This window comes from Peromyscus californicus, unplaced genomic scaffold (genome assembly GCF_007827085.1).
Source record: "Peromyscus californicus insignis strain IS unplaced genomic scaffold, ASM782708v3 Scaffold_8__1_contigs__length_139910024, whole genome shotgun sequence".
NCBI classification, from domain to species: Eukaryota; Metazoa; Chordata; class Mammalia; order Rodentia; family Cricetidae; genus Peromyscus; species Peromyscus californicus.
The window spans coordinates 88,864,474-88,882,475 of NW_026294606.1; the positions used below are offsets into that span (position 1 = coordinate 88,864,474).

The 18,002-nt window shown below is 54.2% G+C and overlaps 1 protein-coding gene across 1 annotated transcript in view; it reads right to left on the reverse strand.

Moving 5' to 3' along the window:
• Positions 1-559: 559 nt before the first annotated feature.
• Positions 560-18,002, reverse strand: part of Jph3 (junctophilin 3) — a 61,556-nt gene continuing 44,113 nt past the window's right edge. Inside the window, exons 3-5 of the mRNA XM_052729737.1 lie at positions 9,725-9,849; positions 6,052-6,935; positions 560-2,021 (exon numbers count right to left, since the gene is read on the reverse strand). Coding sequence (XP_052585697.1) covers positions 1,941-2,021; positions 6,052-6,935; positions 9,725-9,849 — 1,090 coding nt within the window. The 3' untranslated portion in view covers positions 560-1,940. The remainder of the gene's footprint in view (positions 2,022-6,051; positions 6,936-9,724; positions 9,850-18,002) is intronic.

The following is an 18,002-nucleotide window of genomic DNA, read 5'->3' on the forward strand; positions in this document are numbered from 1 at the left end:
GAAGTAGCTTTTGTGCTGCATGTGCTGCATGTGCTGCAGGCTGCCAGTGGAGTGCCAGGCTGTGGGTTTGGTTCTATGGTGACATTACTGAGAGCCAATGAATGGATGAGGGCTGTCCCCTGTGAGAGCCTCAGGCACCTTTTGGGCTGTGCTTTGTGCATATGTCAAGGTAACGTGAGTAAACGTGCCACCTCCCATGAGTCAGCACCCTTCTGGGTCATGCAGCTCCTGGGATGCACACTGAGCCCCCCTCATCTCTGCAGACAGAATTACAACTCACATAGCCCCGTATGGACAGCTCTCATGGCTGCAAAGAGCAGGAATCTTTTATTTGGTTCACGCCAGATCTGCAGCAACCTGATTTTAAAAAAAGTGAATGGAAAAGTAAGCTGTACAAAAAGATGGAAGAACCCTTTGGAAACACCAGAAATGCATCAGGGTACCTGCTGAGCCTCTCCCCTACCTCAACCCCTGCTCCACACCAGCCTGGGAGAAGGGACAGGCAGTGGACAGGGAACAGGGTGGATAACGGAAACAATAAAGCTGAGTGTCGCTGGAACATGCTCTAATCTGTAGTTTATTTCTGGTTAAAAATATAGCAATCCAGTGCACTGTAGTAAAGAAATCTGCTCGAAAGGTAGCAGAGAACAGCTGAACACGAGCAAAGCAAGGCAGAGTCCATAAGACAGACGGGCTGCACCCAAGAAGACTGACGGAGCCACGGGTACCAGTCGAGCTGGCATCCCTTGTTCGTTTGTTTGGATGAGGGAACAACCCTGGTAGAGAAGGCAGAGACATGAGGAACCTGTTGTTTGACTGAAACAAGTTACATTGTACATCCGGGGAGTGCTGGGTATGCAACAGTCTCCAGGACATTCAAGCCACTGGCTTCAACCACATTCCTGTCCCGGGACCAGACTCGCTCTGGAGTAGCACTGAGGCATCTGGAGGGAATATGCATATCTGTTAGGGGTAGTCGAGGCAGGCACAGTGCAAAGATGTGAGACCCCGTGGAGGTCAGTGAGAGGTGACGTCCTCCATGGGGCGTCACTGCCAGGGGACACGGAAGCCTGAATATACATCCTGCATACTAGGTGCAAATCGCCACATGCTCAGCCCAGGCGTGCTGTCAGGCTGTCCGGGGCATGTGGGCCATAGCCCCTTGGCATCAGGGCTCAGATGTACCTGGCCAGATCGGGGTTAGCCCTGGACGTCTGCAGCATGGCCTCCCTGGGTCTGGAGGGAGGGTGGCTGGACAGGGCCAACAGTGAGTGAGCAGAGGACAGCAGGGGAACAGACTTCGCCATAAGACTCAGTGTGGAGAGGCAGCCTCCTTAGGAGGGCCGTGGGGCAGTGCCGAGAAGAGGGATCATGGTCTGTTCTGGGAAGAAGAGCAGGGGCTTCCCTCTCCCTCCACAGGTACGCAGCACAGACTCCATGGAGACAGAGGCCAGGACACCCCGTCCCTGTCCCTGGGCCTGGGCCACACTCCCAGCAGCTACTCCAGACAGGAGGGCAGAGCCATTGGCCTTCCTCAGCTGCGCTCCCTAGCTGCCCTCCCCCTCCCCCCGGCTAGACGGGCACCCTTGGGAAGGTGCCTCCTCTCGCTTGCCACCTTCCACACCCGGCAGGAAACATGAAGAAGATCCCGATCTTTTGGGCGCTGGTTTGCCGGGACCCTCTCATACCAAGCTGGAGGGGGGGCATGCCGGCCTCCTCCTGCCATGCCACACAGCATCGTGTTATACAAGCAAAGAATTTTGGCTAAAATCCAAAAAACATTACCCAGAAAAAAAGGCAAACTGTGAGTGATACCCAATCATGTTGTTCTTCCGTGGAAAGACAGGAGTCGTGGGGCTGTCCGAGTCAGGATTCCCCCTTTTGTTTTGCTTTTTACGTCCCTTTTGTACATCACCGCTTCCGTGGTCACAACAATCTCGTCAGATGAAAAAGTTAATAAACAAAATGGCGACTCCAATGTTGAGCAGGATCACCATGACGACCAAGATGGGAGCTGAGCCCTGGAACAGAGAGGACAGTGAGAGACGCCATTGCAGGGCCTCATTACACACTGGTGCCTGGACGAGAGTGGCCCACACCCAGGCCACGCCCAGGGCAGAGGAGGCTCACCCCGCTGCAAGAGCACTCGCTGGTGTCTTGGGGGCTCTCTACACTAATCTTTCTCGTGAACCTGGTGGGAGACTCTTGAGTGGCTCACCTGGAATCTCCCCTGCTCCCTCTCCTTCCTGCTTGTAGACTTACTGGCTGCCCACTGGCTGCTTTCTTGGATCCAGGTCTTAACGTGCCCCCAGTACCTAGTTTCTCCTAGCACTTCCTAAAGCCCTTAGCTCTGTCTTTCTCAGTATGGCTCGCTGTCAGCCTCATCACAGCCAATGCCCCGAAGGGCCCCAGACACCTGCCTGGCCGGCTGCCTGCTCATGCACCTTGCTTTCTCCCAGCTCCCGGGGGCAGGCTTTGCAGGCAGGGCCGGGGGAGGAAGCTCCATAGTCCCATCATCGTGGACGCTTTGCATCTGCCCTTGACAGCCAGCAGTCCAGAGAGGAGCACGTTAACCAGCACTGCAGACATCTTGGCCAGGCCCCGTGTGTGCAGAGCAAGCACACCGGGCTCCGCCCTACAGCCTCGGAGTAGACAAGGTACCCGACCTGCTGACCACACACATGCACCTTCTAGCTCACATCCCAGACCCGAGACTCCACACAAAAGGGGTCTGCTTCTTGTCTGCCAGAGACATTGGCTTGTAACAGACCAAGAAATTAGGCTTTAGGGATTCGATTCTCCTGGCTCAGCCTTTTGAATGTTGGGGTTATAGGTGTGTGCCACATGCCTGGCTAAGTAGAGGGCTTCTTAAATATGTTCTATTTTATGATGCTAATGATTACATTAGACAAGTGCTTTATATTACTGAGCTACCTCCACAGCCAAAGTAGGGGCTTTTTAAAAATCCCCTGGGGACTAGCCAAGGACAAATCCTAGTCAGTCCTGCCTGGGTCTGGCACCCGAGCAGCCCAGCCCATTACCACCTTGCTGAAGAGTGGATGGGGACCCAGGCTCTGCATGGCAGGAGGGGACAGGGAGGTTTGCCTCCACTGATTTCACCACGGCAGAGTCACCTTTGAACTCCAGTGCTTTTATGGCATGGACTTTGAAGTGTCTGTGATATCTGGGCTGAGCCAGCCTTTCAAGGACGTGGGAAGGACCTTAGCAGCAGAGTTGGCCCAGGGCGGGTCCTGTCCCCCAATGCCTGGCCTGGAGAAAAGCCCACTGCTCTATACCTTTCTGGGCTGTCCAGCCCCAGGCCCATGGGTATATCAAAGCACAGAGGAGCAGGATAGCTTTGGGACCAGGCCCCTAGCTCATCAAGAGTTCACCCACCACCAAAGTGACTTAACCATCAGGAACCGTCTGCAGTTGCTACTAGGTATGGGAAGTCTAGATCAGGTGACTCATTCTTCCCATCACTTCAGAGAAGTCTTGTAAGGTGTAGAGAGGACCACAGAGTTTACCATGGCTAGGAACTTTGTGAGCCAGAGCCCTGGGTCTTTCCTACCCATCCGCCACTGCCAGACAACTTGGAGGAAGTGGTAATGTTTCCAGTCAGGACCCACCTTCCCTGCCCAGGACACAGGACAGGCCATACTGTACAGAGCCCTGCACTGGAAGGGAACACATAAGTCTTGAGATGCCTGGCAGCCGACCTCCCAGAGGTGACTTATGGTCACCACTGAAAGCAGGCAGGGGGCATTCACCTTCCATCTGCTTCACTCTCGTGCCTCGCCAGACCTCTTCTCAGGTCCGTAGAACAGCATGGTACCCACAGAGACCCTGCCTACTTTCTCAAGTAGTTGGGATCACGGGGGGTGGAGGAGGAGGGGGCGGGGGGGGGGGGGCTGGAGTTCCTTTCTTCAGTTCCTGTCCTCGGAGTGTGGACAGCCTTGGGCAGTGAGAGAGTGTCCCAGATCACTCACCCCAGCTGGAAGCCTTAGGATACAACGACCCTGCACTGTAAGCCTCTGGCTCTCCCATCCTACACTTTAAGGCCAGCCTGTGGCTAGTCCCCATGCTTTGCATATCTACCCTAGGGGTCTTTGGGTGTTTATTTTAGTTATTCATGTGTATGTCCCTTGTGTGGATGTTCATGTGTGTGCATGTATGGGTGAACAGGTATGCACATGCCTGTGGAAGTCAGAGGACAATCCCACATTCCTTCAGGGGCCTCCCTCATTTTATTTGGACACAGATGCTCACTGGCCTGTAGCTCACCAAGTGGGCTAGCCTGACTGGCCACAGAGAATCTGCCTGTCTCTATGTCCCCAGTGCTGGGGTTCTACGCATATGCCACTGTGGCTGATGTTTTTTAAAAAACACAAAACAAAACATGGTTCCAGGGATCAAATTTATGTCCCCAGGTTCATGCAGCAACCAATTTACACACTGTGCTCTCGCAAAAGACAGCCTTATTATGTAGCCCAGGCGGGGCTGACCTCACGGTGCTCCTCTAGCCAGCTCTGGAGTGCTGGGGTTATGGGTGTGGCTCAGACTTTGCTTTTCCTTTTCAGTGGTGCTGGGGCCTGAACCTAGGCCGTATGTACACTGGGCAAGTGCACTCTACCATTGAGATACAATCCCAGCCAGAAGCTGCGTCTTAAAGCACCCAAAAAAGCCAACACGGTGAAGTGGGCTAAATATAGAACTACTCCTGAGCCTCCCACCCCTGCCCACTGCTGTGCCGCTCCTGAAATAGCCACACACTCCGCATGCGCACAACTGCGCAGCAGGCTGTGTGCTGGCAGGGTGAGGCCCAAGCTAGCGCTGTGGTCCCAGCAGCAGCCAGAGCGGAGGAGACATCTTAGAATTTAGCAGTGAGAAGGACTAATCAGTGGCTTCAAGGAGAGTCGAGGGCCAGAGGAAACATCTCCCCTAGGGCAAGTGACTGCTGGGGCTGTCAAATGAAACCAGAGCATCCCAAGGCCCCTTAAGATGGACACTGACCCCTGCTGAAGCGGTAACGGGAACCCTGCAGAGGGTCCCCCTGGGCCTGGCACAGGTGTGTGACCCATACAAATCACATGCCACAGAGCACTCCGTCTACACACAGCTAGATGCTTAGGTGTCACATAAAGCCCAGGCACCAGAGGGTGGTCATCTGTGCCATAGCAGGTGAATGGGGTCCTGTCTGCTGGGGCCACTGGTACACAGGGCACCAGGCTCTGTATAGCCAGCATCCCTCCCATGTCTTCTGTCATGGAGCCAGCTGTGGACTTAGAGGACCCAGGAGGCCCCTTAAATGTCCCGTCCTTTCTGGCCCAGGAGAGGCTGCTGTTTTCCTTCAAAAGGCCTATCGTGGGGCAGGGAGGGGAAGACAAGGGGGTGTCTGGCCAGACAAAGAGTTGCTCTTGGGGTCTAGTGAAGGGAACTTGTGTGGGAGTCTGACCTACACCCCATGGGACATGATAAACCTCCAAAGGTTACAGGGCCCAGGAACCTCAATGCTATGGATTCCTAACAACTTCCCATTGCTTGGATAACTACAGCTCCGCAGAAAGGGAGGCTTTAGAGCCTGGCTGCAAGGCAGCCTTACAGGGTTCCATCCTCTTGTCCCATGTGTGGAGCATCAACTTCTTGGGAGCTGGACCCTGACCAGTTCTGGCATCTGGCATGAGTGAAACATACTCAGGGAAGAAAGGATGTCTGGACATAGGCACCTCAGCCCTTTTCTAGCCCAGATCCAGAACACAAGCCACTGACAGCCATGGGTCTGCACAAGTCAGGGGAGGATGCCAATCACAGGCAGACTGGTTCCCCTCCAGGAGCTCTCATGGGCACCCACCCTGCTTCTAAAGGGTTGAGCCCATGGGGAGCCTTCTCAGGGATCAATCTAAAGCAAGTGTGATCACTGTGGCACAGCATCTCCACCTTCTGTAGATACCCACACTAGCTGCCCCTCAGCCCCTCGAGAGGAAATGCACAGAGTAGCGAGACGGCCCTGGGTCCCACTGCCTCGGTCCTGCAGGGGTGGGCAGCACTCACCGTACTGGACTTGAGCTCGTCCCCAGTCTCCTCGTCAGACTCCAGTGCAACAGGCAGGGACTTCTGGGGTGGGGAGAAGGTCAAGTCCCAACGCAGCAGACGGGGCTCGGGCCGGTCTCCCAGCCGCAGGCTCTCTAGTTTCTGCACCGTGGGCTCTGCAGAGGAGGCTGGCCTGAGGTTCTCCTTATTCTGGGACTTGGACCTCAGTCTCTGCAGCCCAAAGCCCCGGTCCTCAGAGCGCCGGTCTCCCCCAGCACCCCGACTGTGACGCCGTCTCTGGGGGTACGTGTCCTGCGGACAGGCATCCATCCTTAGCAAGGGCTTCATCTCCAGCTTGTAGTTACTCAGCTGCTCCTCATCTGGCTCTGACAGCTTGGGGCCCCCAGAACAGGGATTGCCTGCCCGGTGGTGAGAAGTCCATGAGAAAGTGGTGGGGGACTCCGTCCGCCGCTCCCGGGGCTTGGGGTTCCCAGGCTGCTTGTGGCCCGAGCCCCGGGTGCGGAAATCCTCAGTGGGCTGGCCGCTGCGCAGGGCACCACTGCGGACACCCCTAGAGGCCCCAGCCTTCTCCTCGTCCCAGCTGTTGCGGGCATAGTCCCCTCCGCGGCCCTCAAGGAGCATCTGGATGTCCCCGCTTCGCTCCTCATCTACTGAGACCTGCCTGGAGAAGTGGGCCATTTTGTTCCTGGAGGCAGGAGCTGGCGGAGGGGTGGCCGTGGGGCTGGTGGGAAAGCTCTGCAGGGGGCTGTCGTCGGGGGTCAGATCAGAAGGGGTGGTGCCCTTGCGGTACAGCTCAGGGCTCTCCTGCTGCAGGGGTGTCCCGGTGGAGAGCACCTCGATGTCATCGCAGGACATCTGGTGCTTTGGCCTCTGGTACTCAAGCCCTTGGGTGGGAGACAGAAGTACATGGGGTTACATGGAGCCCATTGCAGAGAGGCCTTGTGACAGTGTGGATTGGGTCACCCAGCAAGGATAACTGGCAGGACCTTAGAGCATGGGCACTTCTTGTCACCAGAGTCCCTTGTCTGAACATCAGGGACCTGGAAAGTCAGGGTATGAGCCTGCAGGTGGCCCTGTGGCTTTCTTCACAAGGGTGAGGCCGCCGGCCCATTAGACCAGCACCTTAGGGGTAAGCTCGTGCCTGGCTGCCAGTGCCATGGAGGTCATTCTCAGCTAAAATTAGCTGCCAAGCATGTACTGTCCCGGGAAGACCATTATGAAGGCCAGGAAGGAATCTGTGGCAGTTGCAACATAATCCCAGAGCCTGTGTCCTAGGTACACAGATATGCAGGCTTCAGGGATGGTATCAACTGGAGTATCATGGGTTCTGCTCTGACCCATCCTGCACTCTCTCCTTCCATCCCCATGGCCTCAGGCAGTCTCAGAAGGACTGGCTACCAGGGTCTTCCCCAAGCAGCCAGCCCGTAGGAGGGCAGCTTTCTGCCCCTAGCTGAAACACTTTGGTAATGTTTTTAGAACCAGGGATAGCCAGAGCTTGGGAGCCAGGACCCATCTAAATGTCTGTTCTGCCACAGTCTTCACAAGATCTTGGGCAGGCAGAAGTCTTCTCTTGTAAGAGAACACAGTAGCTGCTAGCCTTGAGGACCAGGAAAGGGGAAACAGCACCCAGTTCTCTTCCAGCATGGACCCACTGGCCGATAATGCATTCTAGGAAATGCCCTGCTGTGGGGAAGTGAATCCCAGAGGGATTTAAGGGCACCTGGCAGTAACACAATGCTGGAGAGGTGAGGCCATGACAGCCTCCCAGGCAGCAGGCGTGGCCAGAGACCACAGAGCAGCAGTCAGGAAGGGGTCCTGCATCAGCCCAGTCCCGTGATCTGGTCCCATCCCAGTGAGGGGCAGCTGAGGTACTGCGAGGTGAAGGCCTCCCTCCTAGAGGTTTCTCAAGGAGGCAACTCTGAACAGAAAGTAGATATCAGCTGAGGCCTCCCTGGCAAAAGCAATACCCTGGAGCAGCCTGCTGCGTGCTCCAAGGCCCACATACACGGGGCATAAAGCAACACATCTGGTCTCTTGACGTCGGGTAGTCAGGGGTCCAAAGTCCAGCTGGGGCTAGGGCTGGCTCCTATGGGTTTTGCCCAGGATCCTCAAAGCATCTGATGGACAAATCCCTTGGTCGTCATTCCACACACAAGTGCCTTAGACAGTATGGCATCCCCTCCAACCAAAGCTCCTTGGAGCAGTATAGTAGGACCCCAGGAAGGAATCAGCAGCATTCAGGGCTGGAGCCTGGGGACCCATGGGAATTATTAGCATGTTGTCCATCTACATATTCTACACGTGGCTCACCTGGCGTGGGGTCAGTCAGGTGTCTAGCAGTCTGAATGTGGGGCAGATGGCCTGTGGCCCACTGACTTGGACAAGAGCCACCTCAGTCTCAGGTGGTCAGGTCCTCCACTAAGGACCATGGCTTTTTCTGACTTTCTCTTTAAGCTTAGAGAAGCTGGGTGGGAGGACTGTGCAGAGAGTTAATGGCCACCTCCTCCTCCTCTACATCAAAAACACCTGAAAGGTGCTGGTGGCCACAGTGGGATCCCAGAGTGGGTCCTGGGCAGCGCCTCAGAAGGAGCAGACAGCCAGACTCATCTGACCTGCTGATCTAGCTAGGCCCAGTGCCAGCTGCGTGCGCTTTGCTCCTCAGCCCAGACCCAGAGGCCCCTTTGCACTGTGTGAGAACACAGACTGGGCACGGCACACCCTAGTTCTATAGGCTTTGTTCTTACCCTTGTATACCGTCGCTGCTGGGAGCAGACAGGAGGGACTGTGACCTCAACCCTGCTTCCAGGCTCTGTGGGACCGGGATGCTTCCCAACCAAGCTGGAGGGGTGCAAGGTAGAGCTGGGTATTCTGAGGGTGGGTGCACAGGGCGCAACCCCCACTACAGTTGACTGCCCCACAGCAGAGGCCCTGTGCCTCCATGTATCATTCACACAGCCCCCAGAGAGGAAGGACAGTGACTTCCAAAGGACACAGTCCAAGCTTATACTCATCAGAGATTCTCCAGCCTGGCAGCCATTGCCCATAAGTGGCTGTCTGCACTTCATCAAGTGTGCGTTAAGATTAAATCAAACTCAGCACGGGCCGGGCGGCAGTGGCGCACGCCTTTAATCCCAGCACTGGGGAGGCAGAGCCAGGAGGATCTCTGTGAGTTCGAGGCCAGCCTGGTCTACAGAGCGAGATCCAGGACAGGCACCAAAACTACACAGAGAAACCCTGTCTTGAAAAACAAAACAAAACTCAGTACGGAAGAGGCTGAGGCATGAGGATTGTGATGGGCCAGCCTGGGCTACAGAATAAGATCTTGTACTAGAAACAAGCAACAGAAATTACTGAATGGGACTAGATTCAGCCCTCCAACCTACAGAGGGCACAAATCCACCACTGCAGATGGCTATAGAATAACACCAGGGACCCATAAAAGGAACAGCAGTGTCCACACACACAGAGTGCTTAGAAACAGACACTGAAGTCCATGCACATCCACACGTTTGCTGAACCAGCTTCAGCAAGGGATGTCACTGGTAAGGCCTTAGCTCTGGGTGACAATCGGCCCCAGGTGGCATCAGGAGCCACTGCCCAAGGCCCTGTCCCTCAGAGCTCCCACTCAGCCAGGGCCCCGCCCCTCGGAGTCACTGGCTCAGGCAGAACTCACCGTTTTCCCTGTGCTGGAAGGAAGGCGAGAACTCTTTGGCAGTGATCCTGGCGATCCGCGCTTCCTCCTGGGCTTTTTGAGCGGCCGTGAGTGCTGCCTCAGCTTTGGCCCGTGAGTGGGAGGTCCTGGGGGAGACAGAAGGCAAAGGGTGAGCATTGAGTAGAAGGCCAGAATGGGACCCTTAGGAGTGAGCTTCCTGGGTGTCTACCCTCGGCTCCTGTTCATTCATTTAGTCACTCAACAAACATTCCTGACACCAACAACCAGCCTTAGTACAGCAGCCTCTGGAGAAAGTGTGGTGTATTTCTTTTTTATTTTTTACTTTATGTAATATGGGTGCTTTGCCTGCACATCTGTCTGTGCATATAGTGCCAACAGAGGTCAGAAGAAGGCATTGGATCCCCTAGGACCAGAGCTGTAGGCAACTGTGAGTCATCATGTGGGTGCTGGAAACTGAACTTGGTTCCTCTGCAAAGGGCAGGCAGTGCTCTAACCATTGAGACACCTCTACATCTCGTTTTTAAAAAATATATTGTGTTTTTACTCTGTGTGTGTGTGTGTGTGTGTGTGTGTGTGTGTGTGTGTGTGTGTGTGTGTGTATCACATGTTGAGGAATGCCCCTGGAGGACAGAACAGGGTGTCAGATCCCCTGAAACTGGAGCTGCAGGCGGCTGTGAACTGCTAGACATGGGTGTTGGGAATAGAACTCGTGTCCACTGGAAGGGCAGTACACACTCTCAAGCAGCCCTTGAATATGTTTTGTTTTGGTTTGGTTTGGTTTTTCAAGACAGGGTTTCTCTGTGTATCTGTGTAGCTTTGTGCCTTTCCTGGAACTCACTCTGTAGCCCAAGCTGGCCTTAAACTCACAGAGATCCTCTGCCTCCCGAGTGCTGGGATTAAAGGTGTGCGCCACCACCGCCCGGCCTAGAATGTGTATTTTTATCAACAAATACCCCACACTATGGAAACCTAAGATGGGTGATCCCCATCCCAGGATGGAGGTGGCAATGGGTCACCAGTGAGTCCATGCCACATGAGCTGTCCCTCAGGCTCCAAACAGCCCTGAGTGGGGATGGGGAGGGTCCTGTTCTGGCAAAGAGGACACAGGACATTGTCTGGGGACAGATGGGCCAGGACCTGTATATATTCCTCCAGCTCTGCTTGTGCTGGGTCTCTGCTGAGTCCTACAGGGCCACCCTGCCCTTCTAAGAGAAGAGGCTGGAATTATAAGGCAGAAAGGGGTGCTCCTCATCTGCTCCTCCTTCCTCCCAGCATGCTGACTCCAGGGCTGGATCATGCCACACATGAGTACCACCTCCCCAACACTGGAAACGGGGATCCCCAGTCCCTGAGATAAAGGTGGCATTCTCTTCACAAGTCTCCTGCCTGTGGTCCACGTAACTGCCAGAGCAAGCAATTGGAGACAGTGGCTTTCAATCAGTTATCTTTCTCCTAGTTCTGAGGCTGGATGTCCAAAGTTAGGATACCATCTGGGGAAGACCCACACAGATGATACCTTCTGGCTGTGTTCTTGAAGGAAGGAAGAGAGGGTATCTCTCATGCTTTGTCCTAAAAGGCACTAATTCTTGACGACCCACCCCAATAATCTTATTATCTCCCAGAGATGGGCTTCAGAACGAACACATGGAAGATCAAGTTTCATCACACAGCTCTCGGGGACAATCTCTGCCCAGCAGCCGGGTTCCCATGTCTCACGGCACCTGTGCCTTGGAGTCTCCAAGCTAACTCTCAAAACACTCACAATGTTTGCAGCTTTGAGCTTCGCTTTTCAAAGGATTGTGTTAGAAGAAAATGTGCTACCCAGATACAAGTGTGGAAGGCCAAGTGGCCAAGAAGGGAAGCAGGCTACCAGGACACCTGGTCCAGCCCACAGGTTCTCCTCTAATGCGGCTCCCCAGGCATGATGACCTCCTGCTCTCTGCCATACTCCAGGGAGTCGGCCCAAGGAGTCAAGAAAACCCAACATGCTAAAATGTAGTGTGGATGAAATTCTACCCCTTGAAGCACGTTAGTTCCTAGTGGTGGGAAAAGACAATTGCTTCTCCTCAGAGCCATGACCTCATGTCTCACGGAATGTAAGATGAATGTATGCCTTCTACAATATTCCTTGGAGATCTGGTATTTGTCGTGACAAAGGAGATGGACTCACTAACACAGCTCTAATCACACCTGATTTATTACTGACAATGGGTCAGCCGAAGACCCACAGCTGCTGGCCTCAGGACTCCTCTGCAGAAACTGCCCGGGGACCTTGGAGGACAGCCTGTGTCCCCTAGCTAGGGTCCCCATCTATGCTGTTCTGTGATCCCAGCATATCTTGTGGCACTCTTTAAATGACCTCCCTGAGAATCTGTGGGACCTTGGAAACTGTTCTGAATTCTCTGCAAGGTCCCCTAGCTCCAACAGAGGGTCTGCAATGTCCCAGAGCAGAACACAGCCCTGATAGAGCAGCTGCTGAGCTGAAGTGTCCTGGGGAGCAGGAGAGAGTGCCCACCCCCAAACCCCACGGAAGGCAGCTAGGGTGTGGAGCTTATTCTGCACACATGCAGCTTCTCAAATGGTTGTAGCTCAGGTCCTGTCCAGTAATATCGGCACTCAGCTCAGCTCCAATCACCCTTCTGGGCTCACAGTGCTGTCCTGGTGATGCTCAGTTTCCCGACATCCCTTAGGGGCTGTGATTGGTTCCCACATCCTCATTTAGTAAAAACACCATTAATTCACCAACATCATGTGCATATTTACATATGTATGTCACACATACATAAAAAAGAATATACTGTGCCAATCCTAAAATAAAATCAAAGGAGACAAGCATTGGGTAGCAAAGACTCCACCACACAGCAAAGGTTAATTTTAAGCAAGACTTAGAGGACCTGGCCCTGAGCGAGTACTTTAAGGGACGGCAGCCCTCTGGAGGGTGTTCCCACCGTCTAAGTTCATACCTGTGAGGTCTGGCTGCAGTGTCATAGATGGGACACTCTCAACCTATGAGGGGCTCTCCTGCACCTGGCATCACTAGCTGGGCCCTCTGTATGGTTGTACCCGCATTTCCTCTTGCACGGGTACCCTGAATATGGGCATAGTCGTACCCATGGCCCTCACCATAGGCTCAGACACCCAGAGAGGAGGTGGCAACTTAAAGCCCAGAGCAACTGAGAGGCAGCTAATTGTGACCCAGGACTCATGGACCGGACCTGGAGAGAGGAAACTAAGACAGACCAGTAGCCAGGGAGGGCCAGTCATCTTACAGATTAGGGGCGGTGAGGAGCTACCTGCAGGAAGTGTGTGGGGTGGGGAGCCAGGAAAGCCTAGGGACTGAGGGGCAGCCGGGAGGCGATGCTGAACTCATGCCATTGAAATAAGAGCGGTAGGGCTGTGCAAGGTGGTGCACACTTGAGATTCCATCGCACAGACATGGAGGATGCTGAGGCTGGAGGATCACTGGGTTACATGGTGACTCTATCTTGGAAAGAAAGAAGGAAAAGAGTGGATTACCAGGAGGCCCAGGCCAACTGAGAGACGCAGGACCTTTGATGCCACAGCACGTGTCTCAATAAGGCCTCGATCTTTCCCTGAAGGCATCTCTGGAGCATGTGCTGGGTACCCAGGATATATGTGTGTGTGTGTGTGTGTGTGTATATGTATATGTATGTATGTATGTATGTATGTATGTATGTATGTATGTGACCAATCAGATCACTCAGACCACTGCTGGTTTTGGAGACTACAAAGGAAGCCATCCAATGTCACAAGAGAAACTACTGTGCCCACGGTTGCCAAAGGGAGCCGGTGCTGGTAACACAAGACAAAATGGGCTTCTGGCAGAAATTGCCACTTGAGGCTAGAGACAGCTTTGTGCTGACAGTTTGTGGCATTGTCTGGAGTGGGGGTCAAGATCCCTAGGGGTGTGCTAAAGCTCCAGCTGCCACTCAACAGCCAGGTGGGTCAGCTCCAGGTCCTCAGGTCACCTGCACCTGTGCTTCTCCCATTCTTGAGAAGCTGGGTCTAGAGGCTGGGGAACAAAGGTCAGACCCTCTGGAACCTTCTGGGAGGGGCCAGCCCACCCACCTTGTTCATATCCTGGGGAGTCCACTTTGAGTGCTGTAGCTCTGAGTGCAAATGTACTGTTTAAGCTGCTGAGAACTTGTGGCATTTTGTTCGGGAGCCACAGGAATGGTCTACATCTTGGCTTTCCTGGACCCTCTGAGCCCAGGTCACTCTCCCATGAACAGGCAGCCATGAGACTCCCAGAGCCAAGGGACTAGTAGGGAATCCGCGAGGAGACCCTCCCTCTCCAATCCACCCCCTCCCCTCACCAGCTTCATTCACCAGCAAGGCTCCAGAGCCTGGGACAGCTGTTTCTTCTAGACTTCCTGGCTCCCCCTGGCAGATTCCTATCTTCTTGCCTGTGCCTCTCTCTAGTCTCCTCTCGCCAGATTCACCATGGATGCTTGGACACTGGAATCAGACCCTGGGAGGCCCAGGCAGGCCTTTGGGGACCACAGAGGGTTTTCTTTTCCTTTTGTGGGAAGGCAGGAGGAAAGGATCTTATTCTGCCGCCCAGGCTGGCCTCAAATTCATAATCCTCCTACCTCAGTGTTAAAACTGTTGGGCTTACAGGTGTGCACCACCGTACTGGGCTTACAGGTGCGCACCACTGTGCTGGGTTTACAGGTGCACACTGCCATGCTGGGCTTACAGGTGTGCACCACTGTGCTGGGTTTACAGGTGCATACTGCCATGCTGGGCTTACAGGTGTGCACCACTGTGCTGGGTTTACAGGTGCACACTGCCATGCTGGGTTTACAGGTGTGCACCACCATGCTGGGCTCACAGGGGTGTGCTACCATGCCTCGAGGCAGAAGGTCTCATGTTCCTGCTGCCTGTCTAGGGCCAGTGTTAGAGAGGGCCACTTAAGAGACAGGACAGCTCAGGTCTCCTGGCCACTGAGGGCCAGGAGTCAGAGTGAGCCTCTGGAGAAAGGAACTTGAGTTCCAGAGCCTTGTGTTGGCATTTCTGTTTCTCTGTGTTTGTAGGAAGTGCCTCCTCCCCTGGACCATAGGAACCAAATCTCTGGCCAGTATCTCTCTCTGTCTCTTGTTCTGTATCCACTCCTGGTTTGGGCTGGCAGATGAGGGAGGGCCAAGGGTCATAGGCATCCCAGCTCCCCTCCTCTGTCCTTCACCCCTCTGGGATCTCACAGGATGGCACACAGTGGCAACTATGTATTTTGTACCACAGGATGGTACAACTGTGTGTATGCTTCTGACCTCTCCACTGCCCATAGCAGCACTGCTAATCTCTACAGACTCAGGGGCTCACATGGCCTCGGGTCATTCTCAGTAATGGTAACAGATGCTGGCCTTCCTCCAGATATGGTCCCCAGGCTTCACTGGATCTCAGAGAGGGCCTGTTTTATCAAGATAGGTTTGTGCCTGTCGGGGCTCTGGCTCTTCTTTCTTCCTAGACGTCCACTTCATCACCCACTGTGCATGTCTCCCACAGGCCCGGCTTATTACCTGTCAGGTCTCCTTCCACATGCCAAGGCCTTTACCACCCCACAGGTGAGACAGAGACCCTCTGTGTGTAGCCTCACACGCTGCAGAACACACCCTGAGCAGCTGCCGCTCTGAATGGCTATCTCCACAAATCAGGTCTGAGGAGAAGCAAGGGCATCGGTGGGCAGAGACGAAGACCAGGACGCAGGCCGGGCCACACTGGTGCAGACTCCATCCCTCGCGAGGCCAGCTAAGCCTGATGGTGCTCTTGGCCTCCCTGTCCTGGCCCCATCCCGCATGGTTTACTTGGTTTCTGTGTGTTTTGTTTCTTAAGACAGGTGACACTCTGTAGCTCAGGCAGACCTTGAATTCATAATTCTCCTGCCTCAGCCTCTCTAGTGCTAGGATGTGTCATCCTGAGCTTTCCCTCGAGTGTAAATGTGGCTTTTCTTTACATTTCTAAGAACAACCTTAAACTACAAAGCTCAGGTGTGTGTGACCAGGTTGGGTCACAGCCCTAGTAGACATATTATGGTCCTGTCTGAGATATTTGTGGCTGTGACCTTATTCAGGGAGGGTAAGATCATCAGGATGGGCCCTAATCCAGTACACAGGCCTAGAGAGTAAACTTGAACAAAGACAGAGAGCGCCATGAAGACAAGGGGCTTGCTACCATCTAGAAAAGGACAGAGGCAGGACCAGCCTGTCAGGGAACCAGCCCTGCCACCTTCAGCTAGGATTCCTGCTCCCAGCATGATGAGAGTCAAGGCCCAAGTTGGCAGCACTTAAAGATGACAGCCCAGGGAAGCAGTGTGTGACAGAGCTGTGTCCACACATGGTCCACCTAAAGCCACTGCTTGTGGCGAAGTTATCACGTGGTCCTGGTGGCTCGGGGATGCTTAGAATCCCACCCCCTCCCTGGAAGCCAGCTCCCAGAGACTACTGGGAGTGCACAGCCCCACAGCAAGTTTCTCTCTCTGGGCTGTGGTTGTCAAGGCAACCCACCTCCTCCAGGGAGGCTGCTGGGGAGGGACCATGCCCCTGCAGGCCCCACCCCCTAGGTGCCCACTGGGGACTAGCCCCATTGGCTTGATCATCTGACTCTCAGGCCAGCCCTCAGAGACCTAGACCAGGGCTTGTCAGGCTCTGTGAACAGGCGAATACCTCTTGGCGTTTATCTTGACACGTATGGAGACTCTGGGCAGCCCTGAAGCCAGACACTGTGCACAGGAATGATGGAGCCGTGGTTCTTAGGTCACAGACAAGGAGATTCAGGTTGGCTCTGTCCTCCAGTAACAGCACACTCTGTCAATGGGTGCTGCAGACTGCTGTGGCACTCCTAGACACAAGTCTTGGGATACTTTCAGGGCTGGGTACGGGGCCCAAGGGGCACACATACTACAATCATGCTTCCTCAGGAACTGACTGCTCATGGTGTTCACACATGGGAACTGGAAGGAATGTCTCCTGCAACCTGCCCGCCAGGGACCATAAGAAGAGGTTGATGAAGACCCGCCAGCACCCCGCAGAGGCTGGAAGGTTCCCAGGCATCCTCAGCTCACAGTACTGCCCTTCTCTCCCTCACTCTGGGCCGGTCACCAGGCCTGGTGGCTTGTCTGAATTTATCTTTTAGACAGGGTCTTGCTAAGTTGTCTTTCCAGACTTTAAACATGGTCTTCCTGTCTAAAGCTTCTAAGCAGTGGGCTTGTGCACCATGCCCGGCCACAGCCACCAAATGCTCATGCAAAGGTCAGAGCGTGGTCACCGAGGTTCCCTGGGGGCTTTCCTCACAGCAAAGAAAGTAAAGCAGCCAGTGTGTCTGAGCCACAGTGTCTGTTCCAACCAAGTGTTGCTCCACTTCCAGGGGAGATGTTGGGCCCTCTACAGTGTATGCACTCACAGAGATAACCCTCCCGACCACAGCCCTCCACAGTGTGTACACTCACACAGAGAACCCTCCTGATCACAGCACTGGACCTGTGGTGAGTGGCACCAAGGCCACTCACTGTCATCGGAGCCACTAGATCCCCGTGGGAGCAATGTCCATTGGACTAATTTGTCTATTGCTGGACACAGATGCTGGACACAGGCAGGTGCCAGGGCCTGGGCACAGAACAGGGCCTGTCCTGTGAGGGAAGGGCTAGCAGGAGGCTGGCACAGTGGCCTGTAGTATTGAGGTCCACACAGAGAAGGGTGTCCACGTCACAGAGCTGACACACCAACAACATGTACAAGATCACTCTCAGGCCATGTAGACAGCACACTGGAGGCATAAGTGAAATTTTGGCTTCTATCTCTTGTTTTGCTTTGATTTCCTGAGATGGGTCTCATGTGTACTGCACGCCAGTTTCAAATTCACAATCCTCTTGTCTCAGCCTCCTGAGTGGCTCCAAGAAATCTCACCAAGGCTGTGCAGGTACTCTAAAACCCAATAAAGTCTGAAATCTAGAGCACTTCTGGTCACAGCATCCCAGCCAGTCTGAGCCCTACAGTTCCCGCACATCAGACACAGGTCGTGAACACGCTAGAAGCCACACCACACGCTCTCCTTCACTTCTGGCTTTTCTCACTTAACACCACACTTTGTGTGTCATGCCAGTGAGTTACAGAACTTCTCGGTTCTGTTCACTGAGCTGCCCCAAGTTCAGTGCGGCCACACTTCCTACACTCCCAAGTCCCGGCCCAACCACGACCTGTGTGTTTGACTTTTACAACACAAATCTGACTCTGGGATAAATTTTCAGAACTGTGATCCCTGA